This window comes from Hippichthys cyanospilos, chromosome 3, assembly GCF_059441005.1.
Source record: "Hippichthys cyanospilos isolate Australia breed blue-spotted pipefish chromosome 3, RoL_Hcya_1.0, whole genome shotgun sequence".
In the NCBI taxonomy this organism is placed as follows: domain Eukaryota; kingdom Metazoa; phylum Chordata; class Actinopteri; order Syngnathiformes; family Syngnathidae; genus Hippichthys; species Hippichthys cyanospilos.
Window position 1 is genome coordinate 8,962,533 of NC_142371.1, and position 18,820 is coordinate 8,981,352.

At 37.7% G+C, this 18,820-nt stretch overlaps 1 protein-coding gene across 2 annotated transcripts in view; it reads left to right on the forward strand.

Annotated features, from left to right (window-relative positions):
• LOC148425692 (neurocalcin-delta A) overlaps window positions 1-18,168 on the forward strand; it is a 27,509-nt gene extending 9,341 nt beyond the window's left edge. Inside the window, exons 2-5 of one of the 2 annotated variants that reach the window (XM_088410698.1) lie at window positions 10,466-10,872; window positions 16,161-16,266; window positions 17,710-17,827; window positions 17,934-18,168. In XM_088410698.1, the coding sequence (XP_088266824.1) occupies window positions 10,495-10,872; window positions 16,161-16,266; window positions 17,710-17,807 (582 nt within the window). In that variant the 5' untranslated portion in view covers window positions 10,466-10,494 and the 3' untranslated portion in view covers window positions 17,808-17,827; window positions 17,934-18,168. Of the gene's footprint in view, window positions 1-10,462; window positions 10,873-16,160; window positions 16,267-17,709; window positions 17,828-17,933 lie in introns of both variants that reach the window. The other variant, XM_088410697.1, reaches the window with a different exon arrangement.
• Window positions 18,169-18,820: the final 652 nt, after the last annotated feature.

Consider the following 18,820-nt stretch of genomic DNA (forward strand, 5'->3'; position numbering starts at 1 on the left):
GAATAATAAACATGAAGTTGTTGTTTTAAATTTATATAAATATATACATCATGATTTTATTGATCCAGCCCACTTGGGAATAGATTTTCCTCTATGCGGCGAGTTTGACACCCCTGGTTTAGGGTGTTCAAATCTCAGATGATGTCTTTACTTGCTATTGGAATTTACTTTCCAGTGGTCATTCAACACTTTTTCTAAGGTGCTTGTATTTGAAAGAATGGGCCAAAACTTTAAATGCATTTTTTTTGGCTCCATGTATTATATATAATCTTAAAGAGAATATGAATTACAATATATTAATATCTCAATTTTCATTTTTGATCAAATAAGCCTGTTTTTGTCATCATGGGTCTAGTAATTATGTATATTACATAGATCTCTAATTGTATTAGAGAGAACACCAGGGTTAGCAAAGTGGAAAATGATTGTGAAGTGTAGTCTCTCTAAGACGCTTTGGTGTATGTGCTTTAAAATAATTGTATTCTTTTAGCTCACCACTAGATGGCTTGAAACTCCACACATTGGCCCTTTAGGCATAGGTGTCATTGCAGTCATAGAGGGCCGGTATCTTGCATGTTTTCCAGGTATCGCCTCCCAACACACCTGATTTAAATGATTACTTCATCGGCAAGCTCTACAGGAGCTTGAAAATGATCCTAATCATTTGACTTGGCTGTGTTTGAGAGTGAACCATCAAAAACATGCAGGATAACAGCCACTGAATGACACCTATGCTTTAAGGCAGGGGTGCTCACTGTGTTGCCTGTGATCGACCAGTTGCCTGCCTAGCTATTGTTGGTTACCTGCATGACATTTCACAAAAAAAAAAAAGAACTCAGCTGAAAAAAAGAGCGTCAATCGAAAAAAAAACAGAATGCCAATCCAGGAAACAAAAGGATGTCAATAGAAAAAGCAAGATTGTCAGCCATCTAAATTGACTGTTTCAACGTATTTTCTATCTGGAAACCAAAGATTATCAAGTGAGCTGATGGGTCCCAAGGTTAATTCCCCTGGCCTCCCTGTGTAGAGTTTGCATGTTCTCCCCATGCTCGCGTGGGGCTTTTCCGAGTGCTCCGGTGTCCTCCAAAAATATGCATATTGAGAAAATTGGTCTCTCCAACTTGCCCTTAGGAGTGTGTGTGTGTGTGTGTGTGTGTGTGTGTGTGTGTGTGTGTGTGTGTGTGTGTGTGTGTGTGTGTGTGTGTGAATGGTTGTTTGTGTGTGCCCTACGATTGGTTGGCAACAGCTGGACTAGGCACTAGCAAGTCAGCGACCCCAGTGTGAGATGGATAGACTATTGTTGTGACAATGCTTCCGGGAGGAACTTCAAAATAAAAGCCTACCAAGGCCGTTCATGTTATATATGACTTGTTATAGAGAGTTTATTTTGAAGAATTTGTTGGCTATCTCACAGCGTGTGGCTATTTTACCATAATACAGTGATTTGACAGGCAGCGCATTCTCCCATGTATTTTATTGCACTTCTGCAAGCTAAACAAAAAACACTGATCTCATCCCATGGTTTCTGCCAGGAAAATGTGTCTATCCTACTAGGATCATTTTACTCTTCCCTATCTGAAAGGAGAAGCCTTAGTGAGCTGAGTGAGTCAGACTTTGTCTCTCTCTGCAGTTGAACCAATCTACAGACATGAGTGACACAGCCCAGATGTGTATCTTCATTTGTCTGGTGTTTACTAAGCTTTTGTATCTCTACATCTACAGTACATTGAATCAAACTGAATTGAACAATTACTCGTTAAAATCTATCAAGATACATCTCAAGTCTTTTTTTTGAGACGGAAAACTGGCACAGTTCTGACAAGTTCATTCAAATTTGGACAAAATGGGTAAAAAATTTAATTATTTTGATAAATTCATCGTTTTAAATATCGACGACTTAAAAAAAGCTAAATCATAAAATTGATGTTTTGCTCTTGGCAAAATGCTGGATGGGTCATTTAAAAAATGTTTTTATGATAATTACTAACTACTGTACTCCCGTACCTATTGTCATTTAAGCAAAGGTTAGGGTGTAGATGTTGATTTAAAAATTATTTAATTATCAGTACAGTGATCCCCCCTACTTCGCGGTTAATGGGGGCTGTCAACCCCCCGCGAAGTAGGGTATCAGTTCCTAGATTTCTATGTACGACCCAGAATAGCCGCAGTAACCCTAAACAATCCTTTTTGTTTTGTATTTTTTGCCTATTTTATTTCCTTTCTCCTATTACTTAACATTACATTATCCTTATTAACATTATTAACATTATTGTATATTCATTAAATAACTAATATTACAGTTTGTTGAGAATTTGTTCTCAGGACTGGTTATCTGCACCAAGTGTCTGGTGAAAGAGTACACAAGTCAGCACGTTGAACTTCACATTTATTTTGGCTCATGTATGGTGTATCATGTAGTATCTGTTGAATAATAAATCAACAACAATCTTAAAGTCCGTAAACTAACATATAAACACTTAATCGATTAATTTACTGTATTTTTAGCCGACATTAGCGGGTTAGCAACAACTAAAAACTACTAACTATAAAGTGCAACCTCTACACAAACGAACACATAAACAGAATAAACACTCATCGCTTACTAAACATAGGCAGTAGCGTGCGTTATCAACATAAATGAGAATAAACTATAAATATGAGCTTACGTTGTCATTCACTACGTCTCCGTAACGAGCCGAATGACTCACAGAGAACGTAAAACAGGAAACAGAAAAGCAAAGCAGCCCGACAAATTAAAAGCATGCATTTCAAAATAAGATAATACAGTACTGTACTGCATAATGTACTTTTTTGCTTTTTTTTCAACTTTTGTACATTTTTGCACATATTTTAAATGTTTTTATTATTTTGAAATATTTTTTATTTTTCCTGGAAAAAAACGCGAAGTACTGAGACCGTGATATCCGAGACCGCGAAGTAGGAGGGATCACTGTATACTCCTGTAAGTTGGTAAGTCAGTATATATTGTTGTTGTTACACCAATTTACACAGGATTTACTTTTGAAGAAATCAAACTATGAATAAAATGTTGGTCTTACTACTATGAATAAAATTGTAATCATTCAGAATAACTGAAATTAAAACAGAATAGCGCGTGGGAGCTTGAGTGGTTTACGGTAGATGCAGCAATACACGCTCCTCCTCCGGCTGTCCGTAGCGATGACAGACATGGCAACCTCCGAAGGAGTGCCACCCCCTTCATGCAATATAATTTAGTGATAACTAGACCTCTGATTACATTTAAAACATACTGTTGGTGGTTAAGAACATATTTATTTGCAAGTTTTTTGTATTTTGTAATAATTTCATTTATTCATTTTTAGTGAAAAACGGTCTAAATCTTACTCTCATATGGTTACTTTAATAAAAATGTATGTAAAATACCCTCTTAAACTGAGCCGTACCATATCAAATCAAATCGTAAGCCCACTTAGTCAAACCAAATACAATTGTTCAACAACGAATAGAACCGTCCTTGAATCATTTCACGGCCGAAGCATCAAAAACTGTATCTAATAGCCTTTTTGGAGCAATGCGCACTCCAAGTAGCCATATGCTTTGTAAAAGGATAGCACACCGATTTAGCCATTTTCGGTAGAAAATACTTTTTATTTGGTCAATTAATAATTTGATGGCTACTGCACATTATGTTTCATGTGCAATTAATGCCCCTAATGTGCTCAAAGCTCTGGTGATGACCATACGCAGCTCAGCTTGTGAACATCACATGACCAAACCCAGAAAACAAATAAGCTGTGAATGTCAGTGGATTACAAGAAAAAAAAGGGTATTTAAATTAAATGTGCATAACAAATGATTTAGTTATTTTTGACAAAAATACAGCGACATAAATGTATTGTCCCTTTAAAGCATTGTGTTTTTTGGTCACTTACGCATTTTGCACTTTCTCACATGATTGAAGCCTGCTTTTATTTCAACAGCCTAAGGACTGTATTCAGTACAACAGTCTGTCTGCTACTCACGTCACTTACCTTCACCCACACATAGCATATGCACCCACACAAGTGAACACACACGCCAGGCAATCGGAACCTCTGTTTACCTGCAAGTAAAGTGTATATCCGTGCGTAAGTGGATGAACGTGTCAATGTATTCAGCCAGAAAGTTCATCAATTGTTATGTGATGTGAGCACTATGTTGCTATGGTAACAGATATTGTAAAAATGCTTCATAAGAGATTGTAGGATGCAGTAAAATGGCTGTGTGGAATTAAGGTACAAAAAAAAGAAAGAAGAGTAGCAAAGAGATTTGAGTGAACAAATAATTTGTGTTCAAGAGACCTTAACATGTGACTAATGTTCTTTCAGTTTTTTCTTCATCTTGTTTTGGGAGAGTAACAACATTTTTTAGTCAATACATTCATTTGGAAGCATTGCTTCTTTGTTTGTTTAGTTAGTTTCACATTACGGAATAACATGATACAGCATTTAATGGTGCAGCATGTGTGCATCCTAAAAAGAAATCAATGCAATCTTTTGTGGGGTGGCAATCAACCAGTGGTGGATCCCTTCCTTGCTGGACTAACATAGCCTGACAACATTATCATAATAAACGATAATCATTATAATAACTATAATGAAAGTCAATTTCATTTCAAATTCATTTATCCTAAATATATACACTATATTATATATATTTTCTATTTATTTAAAAAATTATTCTCCATATTCTGTTCTTTTCGTGTCTGCCTTCCCCCGGAGGCGCTAGGGCATTCGCTTCGACAGTTGTGGGATTCTGCGCAAGCGCAGATGGATATGTGAGCGGCCCGTATAACTTAATAGACAGCTGTAATAGCCAACCGAGTCGTAAGATCGCCATCTAGAGACCACATACTGACCGTGACGTGGGTGGATGCTCACTGCAGGAAGGTGGTGCAGTGCTCAACAAGCAAGCTATGCAGTGTTGGCTTTGCCTGATCGCTTTAAAGGTGTAGCCTAGCTATTAGCTTACCTGTCTCGACTTAGCCACATTTCTGACTGGGCTAGCAGGGGCTTGAGCTAAACTGACGTTTTTCTGGCTGGGAGTGCCTTTTGACTGCAAAGGATCGATTTGGTGTTTGGAGCTACACGGGATTTGCAAACGTCAATTGTTTAACCAAGGCAGCAACGAGACACCAAAGCACAGCTGGACACAGGCACTATGGTGCTTTTAAAAACTTATGGGGACACCCGAGTGGATATACAGTATTGTACATCTCAGTTCAAAGATAAAGAAAGCTCCTCAATGCGCTACGGTGCTTTTAAAAAAACTTTTGGAACACCTGAGTGGATACACTGTACATCTCAGTGCCAAGAGAAAGAGACCCTCATAATAAAAGGTGAAGAAAAATCAAGAGATATTGAAAAGACTTATCGATTGTGACCGCCGTTTGTTTTGGTGAGTGCAAGCCTTTAATATATTTATTGTTTTATTTTGAATATGTTTGGGTTATTTTATTTTGTTCATATTCAATTAATAGTAAAGAAACAATATTATGTTCATCATGTATTAAACTGTAATTTGTAATTTGGACTTCATAAAAGGTTGTGGATATTTATTTTAAATTATTATTAATTTTTTAAAGTGTTGACAGCATCAGGTATAATGACAAGTTTTAATGGCTGATGTGGGTTTACTGACGTTTTAAAGCTCTGGAAAATAACCTGTATACCCCAGTCATGCGTACGTGTGCGCATGGGGGCTATTTATTCAAGAATCTGACATCACAGAAGGCGTATGCGTGAAAGTCACGGCCCGCCACTGTAAACAACATCCAATTTCTTTGGATTAAAATGGACCTATATCTTGCAAAATAGTGATTGAGATGTTAGTAGACCCATTGTTTTGACTTCATCTCACAAGCTTTTTGATTTACAAAACACGGACATTAGAGTCCGTAACTGTTTTATTGCTGCTTTCTGAGCTCAAGTGAGTTGGTCTTTCTGCTATATTCAAACCAAAGGAACAACGTGACTTTAACTCCCGTTCGATTTGACGATAATACGTTGCATCATAAATACTTACAGTTGAACTTCCATATTTTATGGATTTTATTTGAATGTGTTAAATCTGAGAATTGAACAATTTTCCAGTTATCGTACTGTGACAGTAACAAGCGCCACTAAATGTGAACATGCAAACACGCAAATGTAAGCCATTAGGTCATGCTATTCTCAGAAAACGTACAGTATATATCTGAGTCATTCTGCTTACCTTCCTGTCTTGCAGTCTGACTTGCAGTCTGTGTAGTTTGAATCATAACCAATTCAGTTCTCAAATTTAAGGTCACGTGATTGATTTTGCAAGTAATTTCTGCTAAAAACTATTTGTCAAATAAATGTGTAAATGTGTAAGTGTTCTGTCTCATCTACTATCCACACTTTATCAGCGCCGCGATGACTTTATATTTTCCCTTGTAACATTGGAAGCTATTTGAGCAACAAAAACATTACCATGTTTGGCTGCTTAGCATGCACTTTTGATGCTGCTCTAGAGAAGGACTAACAGATGTGTTTGGCAAATATGTAGCTATCTCTGGGAGCGTTTCGTACGTTTCCACATTAAGAGCATGATAAGGCTACATGCAACTCTAATAATCCATTCTGTTAATCTACATGCTTCAGTTTCAAAATTGGGAGAAATATTAAATGTGAAATTCATGTTCCAATAACAAATAGATTTTTAACGTTTTAGTGTTCCTGTAGCCCTATACTATGCTGTTACTGTCAACTCAGAGAACATTCGGCTGCTGCCTTTAACAAACACCAAGACTCTCTTGTTCAGTTCATCAAACAATCCTCAGCTCCCCATCAACAAATGGGTGTCTCTTACTGTGAGTCAGCATCAGGAAATGGTGCAAAAGGGCTAGTTCAACTCACCAGTCATCTGTCCTTGTCACACATGTGCACTGTGGAGCCACATGGTGACTGTGGTGCGATCATGTGACTGGCTCACTACCTCTTTTGATTGCTCAAGTCAAACATCACTACTTACCTTGCATTGGTGTAAAAGTCATGTGACATGAGTCTCTGAGGAAGCAAAATAGATGGCAGAAGTAGTGAGTAGAATGCAGGTAAATGTAACTGTAAAAAAATGTGTCTTTTAAACAAAACACTCAAGTAAAAGGTATATTGAATTAAAACTACGCTGAAAAGTACAATGTATCCAAAATCTTATTTCAATAAATGTAAAATTCGTTTCAAAGCTTTTGCACAGAACATCAAGTGCCGCCATATCGCCTCTTTGTTGTCATCAACAAGGCTGAGTGGATCATTTTTCCGATTGACTTTGAAGCATTATGAAAAGGAAAAGACAGCTTATCTTTCAGCCCTTCGATGTGTGTTTGAACAAGTCGGCAATGGAAGTCAGTAGGTAGGGGGGAAACAGCGAAGGGCAACGTTCCACACTCTAATCTCACAATAGTTGTCAGTTGGTTAAAGAAAGCGTGGAATAATATCCCAAGTAAGATAATCAGCAGATCATCACAGAAGACCTCCATTTCAAACAAATTGGAGGGGTCCAAAGAGAACTACCCACAGAAGAGTAATGAGGATGTTTGTGCAAGAAAAAGTGATGAGCAGGATGGAGAGAACGTCGTGGAGTAAAATGGGAGGAGCTAGTTGGCATGTCAGATAGTGATGATGTCATCGAGGGATTTTCGACAATCTAATATTCAGATGTGTAAAACAAACAAAACAAAAAAAAAGCATTGAAACTTCAAATCATCTTATTGTTCCAACATTTGTTTTAGCATTTGCATTCCCTCCACCCCATAACCGCAACAGAATGTTATTTGTCTAAAAGTATCATAATTTTGTCATTTTAATAACACATAAATGTGAAGTATCGTATTTTGAACAAAAAGCATGCGGTTTGCATGCTTGATCAGTAGGTCACTAAAGCCACTTAAGGAATATATTTATTTTATTTGGTTATATTTAGCTGGAAAAACAACTACAGTATTATGTTAGTTTCCAATAGATGTTTATTCATTTTGATTCTGAGTTATGATTTACAGCCTGTTACTCTGATTGTGACTCAGCCTGTACCTACTTCTTTTTTTCTTTTTTTTTACAATTTTATACAACAGCTTTGATTTACACCTGGTCTAAAACACTGTTTATTGTTAGGTGTGATTTCTGGTGAAAATGGAAGCATATTCACCAATCTCATTCAGTTTGCTCTTTCACATTTACACGGAAAACACAACTTTTTTAATTAAGTAATGTTACAGCAGGATTTGCATGATAGATGGTGTGGACAAGAGGTGGCTTCAAATAAAGGGAAGGAGAAGCAAGTGCACTTGGATTGGAATACACTAACAGGTGGAGATGAAAACCTTATGCAAAGACATCCCATGATCAAGAGACATGAGAAGCAAGACACGGCATGTTATAAAACAAACATTTAAAACAATGCAAAAGTTCTCAAGCCCCCTGTGAATTCACATTATTCACTATCGATCGGTGTGGGGCTGCTACTGTATAACAAATCTTTCTGAATGACCTCTTGTTTACATGCCAGTGTCATATTGAACAAAATAATGCTGTAGGATTGACAGATTAATAAATGCCTCAATTGAGCCAAAATGAGATTTCCATGCACCTCACAGATTTAATAAATGACAACGCCAATGTTTTACTTCAAATAGGGGAAACCGTTTACACGGGTTGTGGCAAAGTAGACACATGATTTGCTGCAGGCATGGATGGTGAGCCTAGAAATATTTTCTTTATCGTAGAGCTGCACAATTGTTTTGATTTTTAAACGCAATCACGATATTGGCTGCCACAATTAATTATGCGGATCCTCTGCGATATTAACATTTAAAAAGCTGGGTACACACATGTCAAATCAAGCCCTTTCAGTCATCCTACCACCAGAGAGCAAACTCAAGGTTAAGACTTCATTAAGCTTGAGAAATAGAAAGCGAGCAAATCCTGCAAAAAGAGCGGCAGCTTGGTTTACGCTTGACGCATCTGCGTTAAAATAACGTCATTTCGGCAACCGCGCCCCTTTGTGCCGTGTCCACATGGGCCAGATTTTCCGTAACGCGTACCTTGCGGAATTTCTTTACCGCGTGTAAGCACCGGGCAGAAAACATGGCGGACAAACTATTGCATACGAAAGTTCACAGTTACAAACACCTTCATGATTCGGCTGAAAAGGACTACTGTGACCTAAATACCGTAAACAACTCCTGGCAAGCACGCACACTGTGGAGAGATGAGGAGTCTGTCAAAAAAAGCTTGGAGGATTTTCGATCATTTTAATCTACTAGGATTCTCTGTTTACTCCCACCAGTATGGGAGAATATCGACTGACTGCAGGGGAAAGCCGCACCGAGTATTAAGTGCTGCAAAACGCGTGCTAGACAAATAAATTAAAAGCATGAAAAGGGCCCAAACAGTACCATACTTAAGTGGGATAAAAATCATTGACAGGCTAACATTATACAGTTCTGCCAATACACACACATTAGTAAGTTGTCCATCTTAACCATCGTATTATACTCCTCCAATTTAATTTTACAAAATAAAAGTGCTTGGTTCCTGAGCATAAAAATAAAACCACTTATCCTCCTACATTATTATTAGTATTACGTATCAAGCCTTGAAGACTTGTTTATATACTGCTTGTTAAAAAAAATTTTAAAGTGCAATAAATAGACACGTTTGACCAAACATGATGAATAATTGTGAGTAATAATCATATTTTCAATATTGACCAAAATAATCGTGACTATTATTTTTGGACATAATAGTGCAGCCTTACTTTATCGTATTGAAAACTGATGTCTAAATTCAACTTTATTTATACAGCACATCAACATCAACTCGAGTAGTAACATTGCCGTAAAAAAGTAAATCAAATAATAATAAAATTAAAAAACTGAATCAAATTACTCTTTCTAATCTTTCTAATCGCCTTTACATTGACATTTAGTTTCCAAGAGGTGCTTGCCCCCTCTTGTCACACATGTTGTGAAACTGTCAGTAGATGAAAGAGAGGAGCAAGACTGAAGACTCCAACAACTAGTCTGAGAAACACAGATGTCAACAGCCCGAACACTGGAACTGTAATCCTGGGACCAGAGCGGCCATGATGTCACTCACATTTCCCACTGAGTTTAAAAGTAAACATTAACAAACAGTAGTTGTCTAGCAGCAGGAGGTTTATCCTTCAGAGGGTAACATGCACATACTGAATGCTTAGTTCAATTGGACTGTCCTGTTTAGTTGTATGTGTAACTGAAAAAATGATGATCAAATTGAATCTGTTGGCCTTACATGGTTGTTTAAAGCACAAACAAGACTTCCTAGTACTTAAACATCTGTCTCACACACGACTGGGATGAAGGATGTCGAGTCAAAATTCTAATATCGGTGTTGATGTCTTTTGTATCCGAAAATTAAAGTTCTTCACTTTCTGTGTCCTCCAGCAGTGAGTCTACTTCTTTAAGGACTGCCAAACATGGGGAAGCAAAACAGCAAGCTTCGTCCTGAAGTGATGCAGGACCTGTTGGAGAGCACCGATTTCACCGAGCATGAGATCCAGGAGTGGTACAAAGGCTTCTTGCGGGATTGCCCCAGTGGAAACCTGTCCATGGAGGAGTTTAAGAAGATTTATGGCAACTTTTTCCCATATGGGGATGCCTCGAAGTTTGCGGAGCATGTCTTTCGCACGTTTGATGCAAATGGTGATGGGACAATAGACTTTCGGGAGTTCATTATTGCTCTAAGTGTGACTTCACGTGGCAAGCTGGAACAGAAGCTCAAATGGGCCTTTAGTATGTATGACCTAGATGGAAATGGGTACATCAGTAAATCTGAAATGCTGGAGATTGTACAGGTGAGTAAATAATAGTTTTCCTGTCTACAAAAGTTAAAATAAAGAATTAACCACTTTCAGTTTAATTCCCATTTATCAAAGAGCCCCACAGGCTGCAAACACACACACTCTCACACACACAGTAACTGTAGCCGGTGGTTGTAATGACCGTAAACCACGGTATCGACAGAAGTAAACTCTTTATGAGATAGGACGAACACTTGCTGGTGATAAAGGAGGACAGTTTTGCTCCGGGATGCTAATAGGCTCTTATGCTGTGCTATGCATGGAAGTGCAGGATTGCATTAAATGAACACATAAACAGAAATGAAAAAATCTATTTCGTAAGAAGAAGAAAAACACATTAAGCCCTACTTGACAGGAGTGCAGGCCTTCAGGCGCAACTTTTTTTCGCAACATGGCTTTTAGCCTCACGTAAAATGGAATTGGAGAGTATTCCCTCTGTTTGATTTGACAAAATGTATGCGAACCCCATATATATGCACAGTATCCCAACCAGGATCGATCAATAACAGCCAACATCTGAAGCCTCTAATGAATTACTTGAAAGTCCATTTTCAATGCATTAGCAATGCAAGTGATGAGGCAGAATGAGGTCATATATCACAAAAAGAAGTCACTCTAAACTACAATTGCATTATATTTTCTATTAAGTTAGTTTAATAAATATGTGATTCTAAAATACAAGTATAATAATGTATACCCTTTTCATTATATTTCATTATGACCCTTTTATTCTTATATACCTTACTTTGGCTAATAGAAATCACTTGGTTCAACTGCTTTGGTGAGGCAAGCGTCTTCTATTTTGTCACCAGTTAAGTTACCAAGTATGGGTTCTGGTCCTATAAACTGATCCCATATGGGGTTATAAAAACAATCATAGTTGCTGAAATGACACTGTAGGTAAACGTCCATGTTCCAAATCGTCCAAGCTTCCTCCTAGAATGGCTTTAGAGTCCTAAAGGGGATGATTGGCAAAATACTGACAAGCTAGCATTCCTGCATTGTTGGGTGGTGTGTCGCTAAAATATATATATATATTTTTTTAAATGGAGACTTTTGAAAGCAGTGCTCTACTCACTGTTGAATAAGGAATTGAAGGAACGTTGAGAGCTTGGATGGCATTTCCTGCACTTGAGCTCCAAATGTAAACACCATCACTTGCAATAGTCTTACGCAAAAGCATGTTTAACACACTGGAACAGCAGCTAAGTGGCCCACTTTCATTTAGTCAAGAGACACAACGGGCTCTATTTTTATTCTCTGTGCATGCCTAATGTGGGGCTTGGTCTAAACCTGTGCAGGGGCATTCTAGACTGAGTTTTGGTGTTTTTGCAGTTGCACACACTTTAGACGACACCGCAGCACATATTTTTAGTCATTTGTCTTGAAAAGCCCCAAATTCCTTGCAGTTAGAGCATGTCCAGAACACAAACTAATGACCCTTTCAAAGGAGAAGACCCGAATGTGTTTATGTGACCACATATTCAGGTTAGAAAAGGTGAAACCAGGTCATTCAGGTTTTTACAAAAACAAATCCGAGCTCATTTGGTTTAGTGTGTTTACATGGCATTTAAAAACCTGAATATTGCCAATATTTGGGTTTGAACAGGGATATTAACTGCATGTAAACATTGTCTTCACAATGATGCCTGTTTAACTGAAATCAACAGTGAGTAGAGCACTGTTTTCAAAAGTTTCCATTTAAAAAAATACTGTAAATGAATAAATTAGCGACACACCACCCAACAATGTGTATCATCCTCCCCACACTTCAGAGGAGGTGCATTCAAATGGATTTTCTCCACCTTTTTCTCCAATTTATTGAGTCTGTTTCTGAGTAAAGTGCGAGCACCCACCCTCAGCACGCAACAGTTTCATAAAAAGAGCACAGCAATAGTTCACAGACATTGAAAAAACGTAACCTGATCTGACCCCACTTGTAGACTACCTTCATATGGCCGGACCAGTCCAGTTGAGTGTCCAGCTGTACGTCTAAGTACTTGAATTTTGTGACAAGCTCCACATCAGTTCCTTGAATGGAGACGGGATCGGGTTAGGGCCTCCTCCTCCTGAAATCAAAGACCGTTTCTTTGGTCTTTGAGATGATGTTCAACCTCAGGTGGTTAAAGGGACAGTGTGTACGATTTTGTGTTTTTCATTTAAAAGGAAGAAATTAAATGATTGTAAATGTTAAAAACTTGCAAATGAATGTGTTCATAATGACCAACAGTATGTTTTAAATATAATCATAGGTTTAGTTATCATTAAATAATATTACATAGGGTGTGGCACTTCTCCGGAGGCGGCCATGTTTATTAAAGCCACAATGAACCATGATAAATGCAGCACCTTTAGCACCCCCTGCTGCCCGTAAGGAAAAAGGTAAAGGTGTTAATTGCATCATCACAGCTGAGTCATCATAAAATTTCTGAAGAAAACAGGAGTTCGAGTTACGTTGGAAGTCCGACTTGTACAGGGTAAACTAAAGGGTGACAGAACAGTTCCTTGTGGGGCCCCAGTACTACACTGGGCAGTCTTAGAGACACAGTTTTGGAGCTGCACATCCTGAGGTCTAGCAGTTAGATAGTCTAGCACCCAGGAGACAAACGCCGACTCCAGCTTCATCTTACTCAGCTTCTCACAAAGCAGCTCTGGTTGGATTGTGTTGAACTCACTTGAAAAATCAAAAAACATATTTATATACTCATTTCATATATTCATATTCATATATTCATATATTCATATATATACATATATCTGAGGCATGCCACAACATGTGTTTGCCGATTAACTTCGAATTATGCTTATACTTTATGCAGTTCAACTTCATCAGGGTGGGCTAAGGTTTTGGCATTTATCCTTGTCTCATCGGTTGCTTATATTTAAGATTCCTTGCTCGTTTCTTTCTTGGTTGGTTCTTTGTTAGTATCAACTGTCTCTTTCTTAAGTCAAGGAACTTCATTCAACAATCAAAGACACCTAACTTTGCATGCCAGGACCTTAGCTGCACAAAAGATTGGTGCTTGATTTGGATTGATTTTTGGAATTGCTGCTTAGCACTCCTGTTTGATGCTGCTGTCTTGCGACTTTTAAGACACAACTGTCATGCCGTGTTCCTCTGTGAATCTGGCAAGTTTCCAAAGTATTCGATTCACTCATTATCATCTTCCAATTAGACGGTGTTCCCTTGTTTTTTTGCGGTTAACGGGGACTGAAAACTCTCCGTGAAAAATGAAATCCACGAACTAGGACCTCTCCCAGGAATTTTCATGCATAAGTATGTAGGTACCAGAATTTTTTAAATATGTGAAAAGTACTTAAGACATATTTGAGGCAAATATTACTGCACTACATCTGTAATTGATAAACCTTGTACAGTAGTTGCCGTAGTTCGGGAAAAATGGAGGTCCGGAGTTGCCCTCGGTGTAACGGCCCTCGGACATCGACTTAAGAGTGGAGCGCATAGCTGAACAAACATGATAACAGGGAAGCAGAGGTTACACTCGAAATCCCAATTTATTATATCACCGTTCTTCATAACATCACTTTCACTTTCATCCTCACCGTGCTCCTCCTCAGTTGACTGTAAACGCACATGCCATGGTCACTCTTACAAGTGGCTCCCGGCACAACATCGACCAATGAGGGTAGGAGTTGTAATCCACTCCTGCCCAAGAGTTGTAATCAACTCTTGTCCCCGTTGGACGATGTTACGCTGGGAGCCACTTGTAAGAGTGACTGTGGCATGTGTGTTTAAAGTCAACTTGTCTCTATTTGGTATACACTAGGACACCTTCACAGCATATCATTCTACAATATAGGTTTTTTTAAATTATTATTAGAAAAACGCAAAGCACTGAGAGCACGAAAAATAAAGTGCAAAGTGGCTAGGAAACACTGTATTGGATGTATTATAAGCTATTAATTGAGCAATACAGTCGAATTCCCATTCCTAATTGTGAATTTGAAATTTTTCTTGTCACAGTAAAAGACTGAGTGCCATGTGGGCTATACGTTGTACTGAAAAAAATACTAAATATTAAGTTGTTTACAACAGATAATGATTGCTCTATGTCAGTCAGCGTTTTTGTTACCCTGAAGATGAGCTGCCCTGACACTTTGTAATGGGAAGAAAGCATAACCATCACCTATTTAAAGCACTGTAATCACAATCAGCCCTCTTCTGTTCACATGTCAGTTCTCATCCCCCTCAAGGCCGTCTTCTCATTAGAGACACCAAGAGAGGTCTATGATTTCAGTGGTTACCACTGAGCAGTCTGCAAAGGCTCAGACTACAGCTGATAGGTCTGAGTGTGTATGCATGTGTATGTGTTTGTGTTATTACTGATTACTTCAAAGAAGAGGAAAGCATCTTTTAAGATCGATACAGTTTGAGAAAAAGTATTTGACCCCTTCCTGATTTGTGTTTTTTGCATGTTTATCACTTGCAAATGTTTCATTTTATCTGATTTTTTCACAGGGAGAGGGGCAGGGAGAGGATACAAACCTATCTTAACCTACTGGATGTAAAAAAGAAAAAAATAGTAATTGTTATCAAGCACTAAAATGAGTTGCAGCTGACAGCAGCTATACATATACAGTATATATATATATATATATATATATATATATATATATATATATATATATATATATATATATATATATATATATATATATATATATATATATAAAAAGTCGGGTGCAGCTTATGCATGGCATAAATATATTCATATATATCATTCATATCTCATTTTTGATTCATATTTTATTCCACATAAATGAGGGTAACGTGGAAAATTGTGGTTGCAGCTCTACCATGCAGACTGATTTGTCAATGACGTACATGCATGGTATGTTATCAGTCGTAAACTTTGTGTGAATGACAACATTGAGGATCAAAACATAACTGATATTACATTTTTTGAGTACATGACCTTTCAAAAGGCATTTAATGGGCGATTAAAAACATGTACTTTATTTTTTTTTAACTGTTATTCACTATACTCTCCACTGGTGAGAGGGGCATGCACTCCTACAAACAAGCTTCAAATGCACAACTCACAACTTGCTTTAATACATGAATTAAAGTATAAATTAAAATTAGAATTAGACCAAACTGACGATATTGGTATTTTGTTATTTTGGAACACATAATGGTAATTGAAGAATGGTTGATAAAGTCACATTTGCGTTAAATATAAATACACAAGCTGTGTACTTTTGTCAAAGTGATTTGGGATCATTCTTGACCAACCATTTATTTGTTTGCCTTCACGTAGGCTATTTATAAGATGGTGTCCTCTGTGATGAAGATGCCTGAGGATGAATCAACACCTGAAAAAAGGACAGAGAAGATCTTCAGGCAAATGGACACCAACAGAGACGGTAAACTTGCTTTATTTGCTATTCAACAGTTCAACAGTTTTAGAACACTACACTGCCTTTTTTGGTCTTGTTAAAATTAGTCTGTTTTGAAGATGCTGCCTTGCTTAATGTAAATGAGTCAAGGCTCACCCCACGCTATGTATATCCTGCTAAACCAATGGAGATTGCAGATTTATCGAAATTGGAGTGGCTGCACTTTGCGGAAAAGAAAACAACAAGTAAATGTGAAGTGTACAAGCTTCCACCACAAATCCAGAGAAGATTTTTTTTTTCATCGCCAGATTATGTCTTTCAACAGTGTCTATGTGTGTGATACATTCAACCGGTGAAATGTATTGTAGGAATAAGTACCCGATTAAGCAAAACATATTTTATCTAGACCGTATTACGTATACATCGCGATGTTTAGGTGTGTGAGTTGTATATTGGCCATTTACTATGCAGTTGCATAGTATATGTATATATGCATATATGAATTGTATCCATATTTCGAAAAAGATTCTGCATTTTTCTCTCTAAACAGTCATTATCTCTAGTTCTATTTTGACACTAGGGAACCAAAAAAAAAAAAAAAAGAAAAAGAAATGGTATTATCCATGAATTGTTAAATAAGTCTTGTTTTAGTTGGAATGAGAAACATGCATTTTAAAGCGCATGCGCATCAGAACATGTCACTGCCAGCTGGTTCGCCAACCGTCAGCTGTGTTCCTGTGCTGCCTGCTTTTTTGAGCGATACTCCAACTTGAAGCACTTGACAGTTTTATTCTCACAGACCTGATACTGTAATGATGCAACTTTCACATGTTTCAGTCCTGCAGTCATACACTATATTGTTGATCTTGATTTACACTACATGCTTGGAGTGACCATTCTGATTTGTGGCAGCATATGTAAAAAAAAAAAAAAAAAAGGCATGGAATCAGAGACGTTTGGATGGGAATATCATACAGCATTTCAAAAACACAAGGAGGCTTAAAATTATGATAGATTGCCATAAGGTAGAGGTTCAAAACGGCACCATGCGGCCATTCTTAAATGCTTGCAAATGGGATTTTTTTTGTTTGTTTTGTTGTTTTTTGTATTTGTGACTCCAAATATAAACTCTGGGGCCCTGTAAAACCAACCAACGACATGGGTTAAATATGGTCTTCACAAGCAAAATCTGAATCGGAGCATAGATAGTTCTATTTGTTTGGATAATCCATGTACTATTGGGCAGTTGAATGTTTAAATAATTTTGCTCACATACAGTATAACCTGGGTGGACTCAAACAACAGGATGTTTTGACCTTGTTGGTGCTTTTAAATGAGAAGCCTCGGGTCTTCAAAAGAAGTTCCAAAAGAGGTCAACAGAATAAAGACAGTCACATCGCTGTGCTGTGGACTAAAAAAAAAAAAAGTCACATGTTTTAAGATGACTGTTATGTCACTACTGTGTTTTAGGAAAGCTGTCCCTTGAGGAGTTCATCAAGGGGGCAAAGAGTGACCCATCCATCGTACGTCTGTTGCAATGTGACCCCAGCAGTGCTGGGCAATTTTAAAGATGAGACCACCTTGACTCGTAAGGCTTACATCAATTAGATTATGTTAGACTATTAATTTGTGACCAACCTGTTGGAATGTCATCCTTTGAAAAAGTTCCGATCAAGTTATTTTGTCCCCATTAGAACTTCTACGGGCAATCCATAATGCTCTTCAACTTCCACTATGGAGAAGTCAAATGAAGAAGAATGTCAAGCATGTGACGATGAAGACGCAAGCCTTCGGTTTACACTCGAGATGTCAAAGTTGTGCACAACTCTGACCCACTAGCAGTTTTTCTAATTCTAGGCAAACTCCAACTGCCAGACCTATTGGTTTTGAAAGCCCAGTGTTTGCTGTCAACAGGCTCATAGAGAAGATTTCCACTAGGTTGTATATACACTGGTGTTTCTGTTATCAGTGTCTTTGCTTGGCTCTTTTTGGACAGCACAGAGGCACTAATGTTCATAATTGACATGGGTGTACAATAATGAGAACCGTGATGGTGTTCAGATAAAAATGGCTTAGCATAAGCAGGATAATTTAATCTGCTGAGCAGACTTGAGAACAAGTGTTACGTTTGATTTCTTCTTTGCTACATTTGTGTGAAAATGTATATTGATGTAATATGGCGAATTCCGCAAAAAATGTGTGTTAAAAAGAAAAAAAGGAAAGCCAATGATATGCTCCATTCAGCATTTACAGCACTTGCAAGGTCTCACAAATAAAAGGGCGTTTTGAATGTGGAGCAGCTCTTGAAGAGGCCTGGCAGAGATTTTGAAAACAATATAAGGTTATGAAAAAAAATGCTCATGATGATTGTATTGTCATCTTTGTATTCATGCTTATGTGAAAAAAAACAAGACACTTCCCTTCATTTTAGATGTTTTTATAAGCCGCATGTCAGCTGGGATCAATCAGTACTCAAAATACATATGCATGGAGCTTATGCTTGTGAGTATTTATGATTGGTGTGTGATGATGAACGGCTATGTGGCCAGTCATACATGCAGTTCTTTGCTTCTACTCCCAA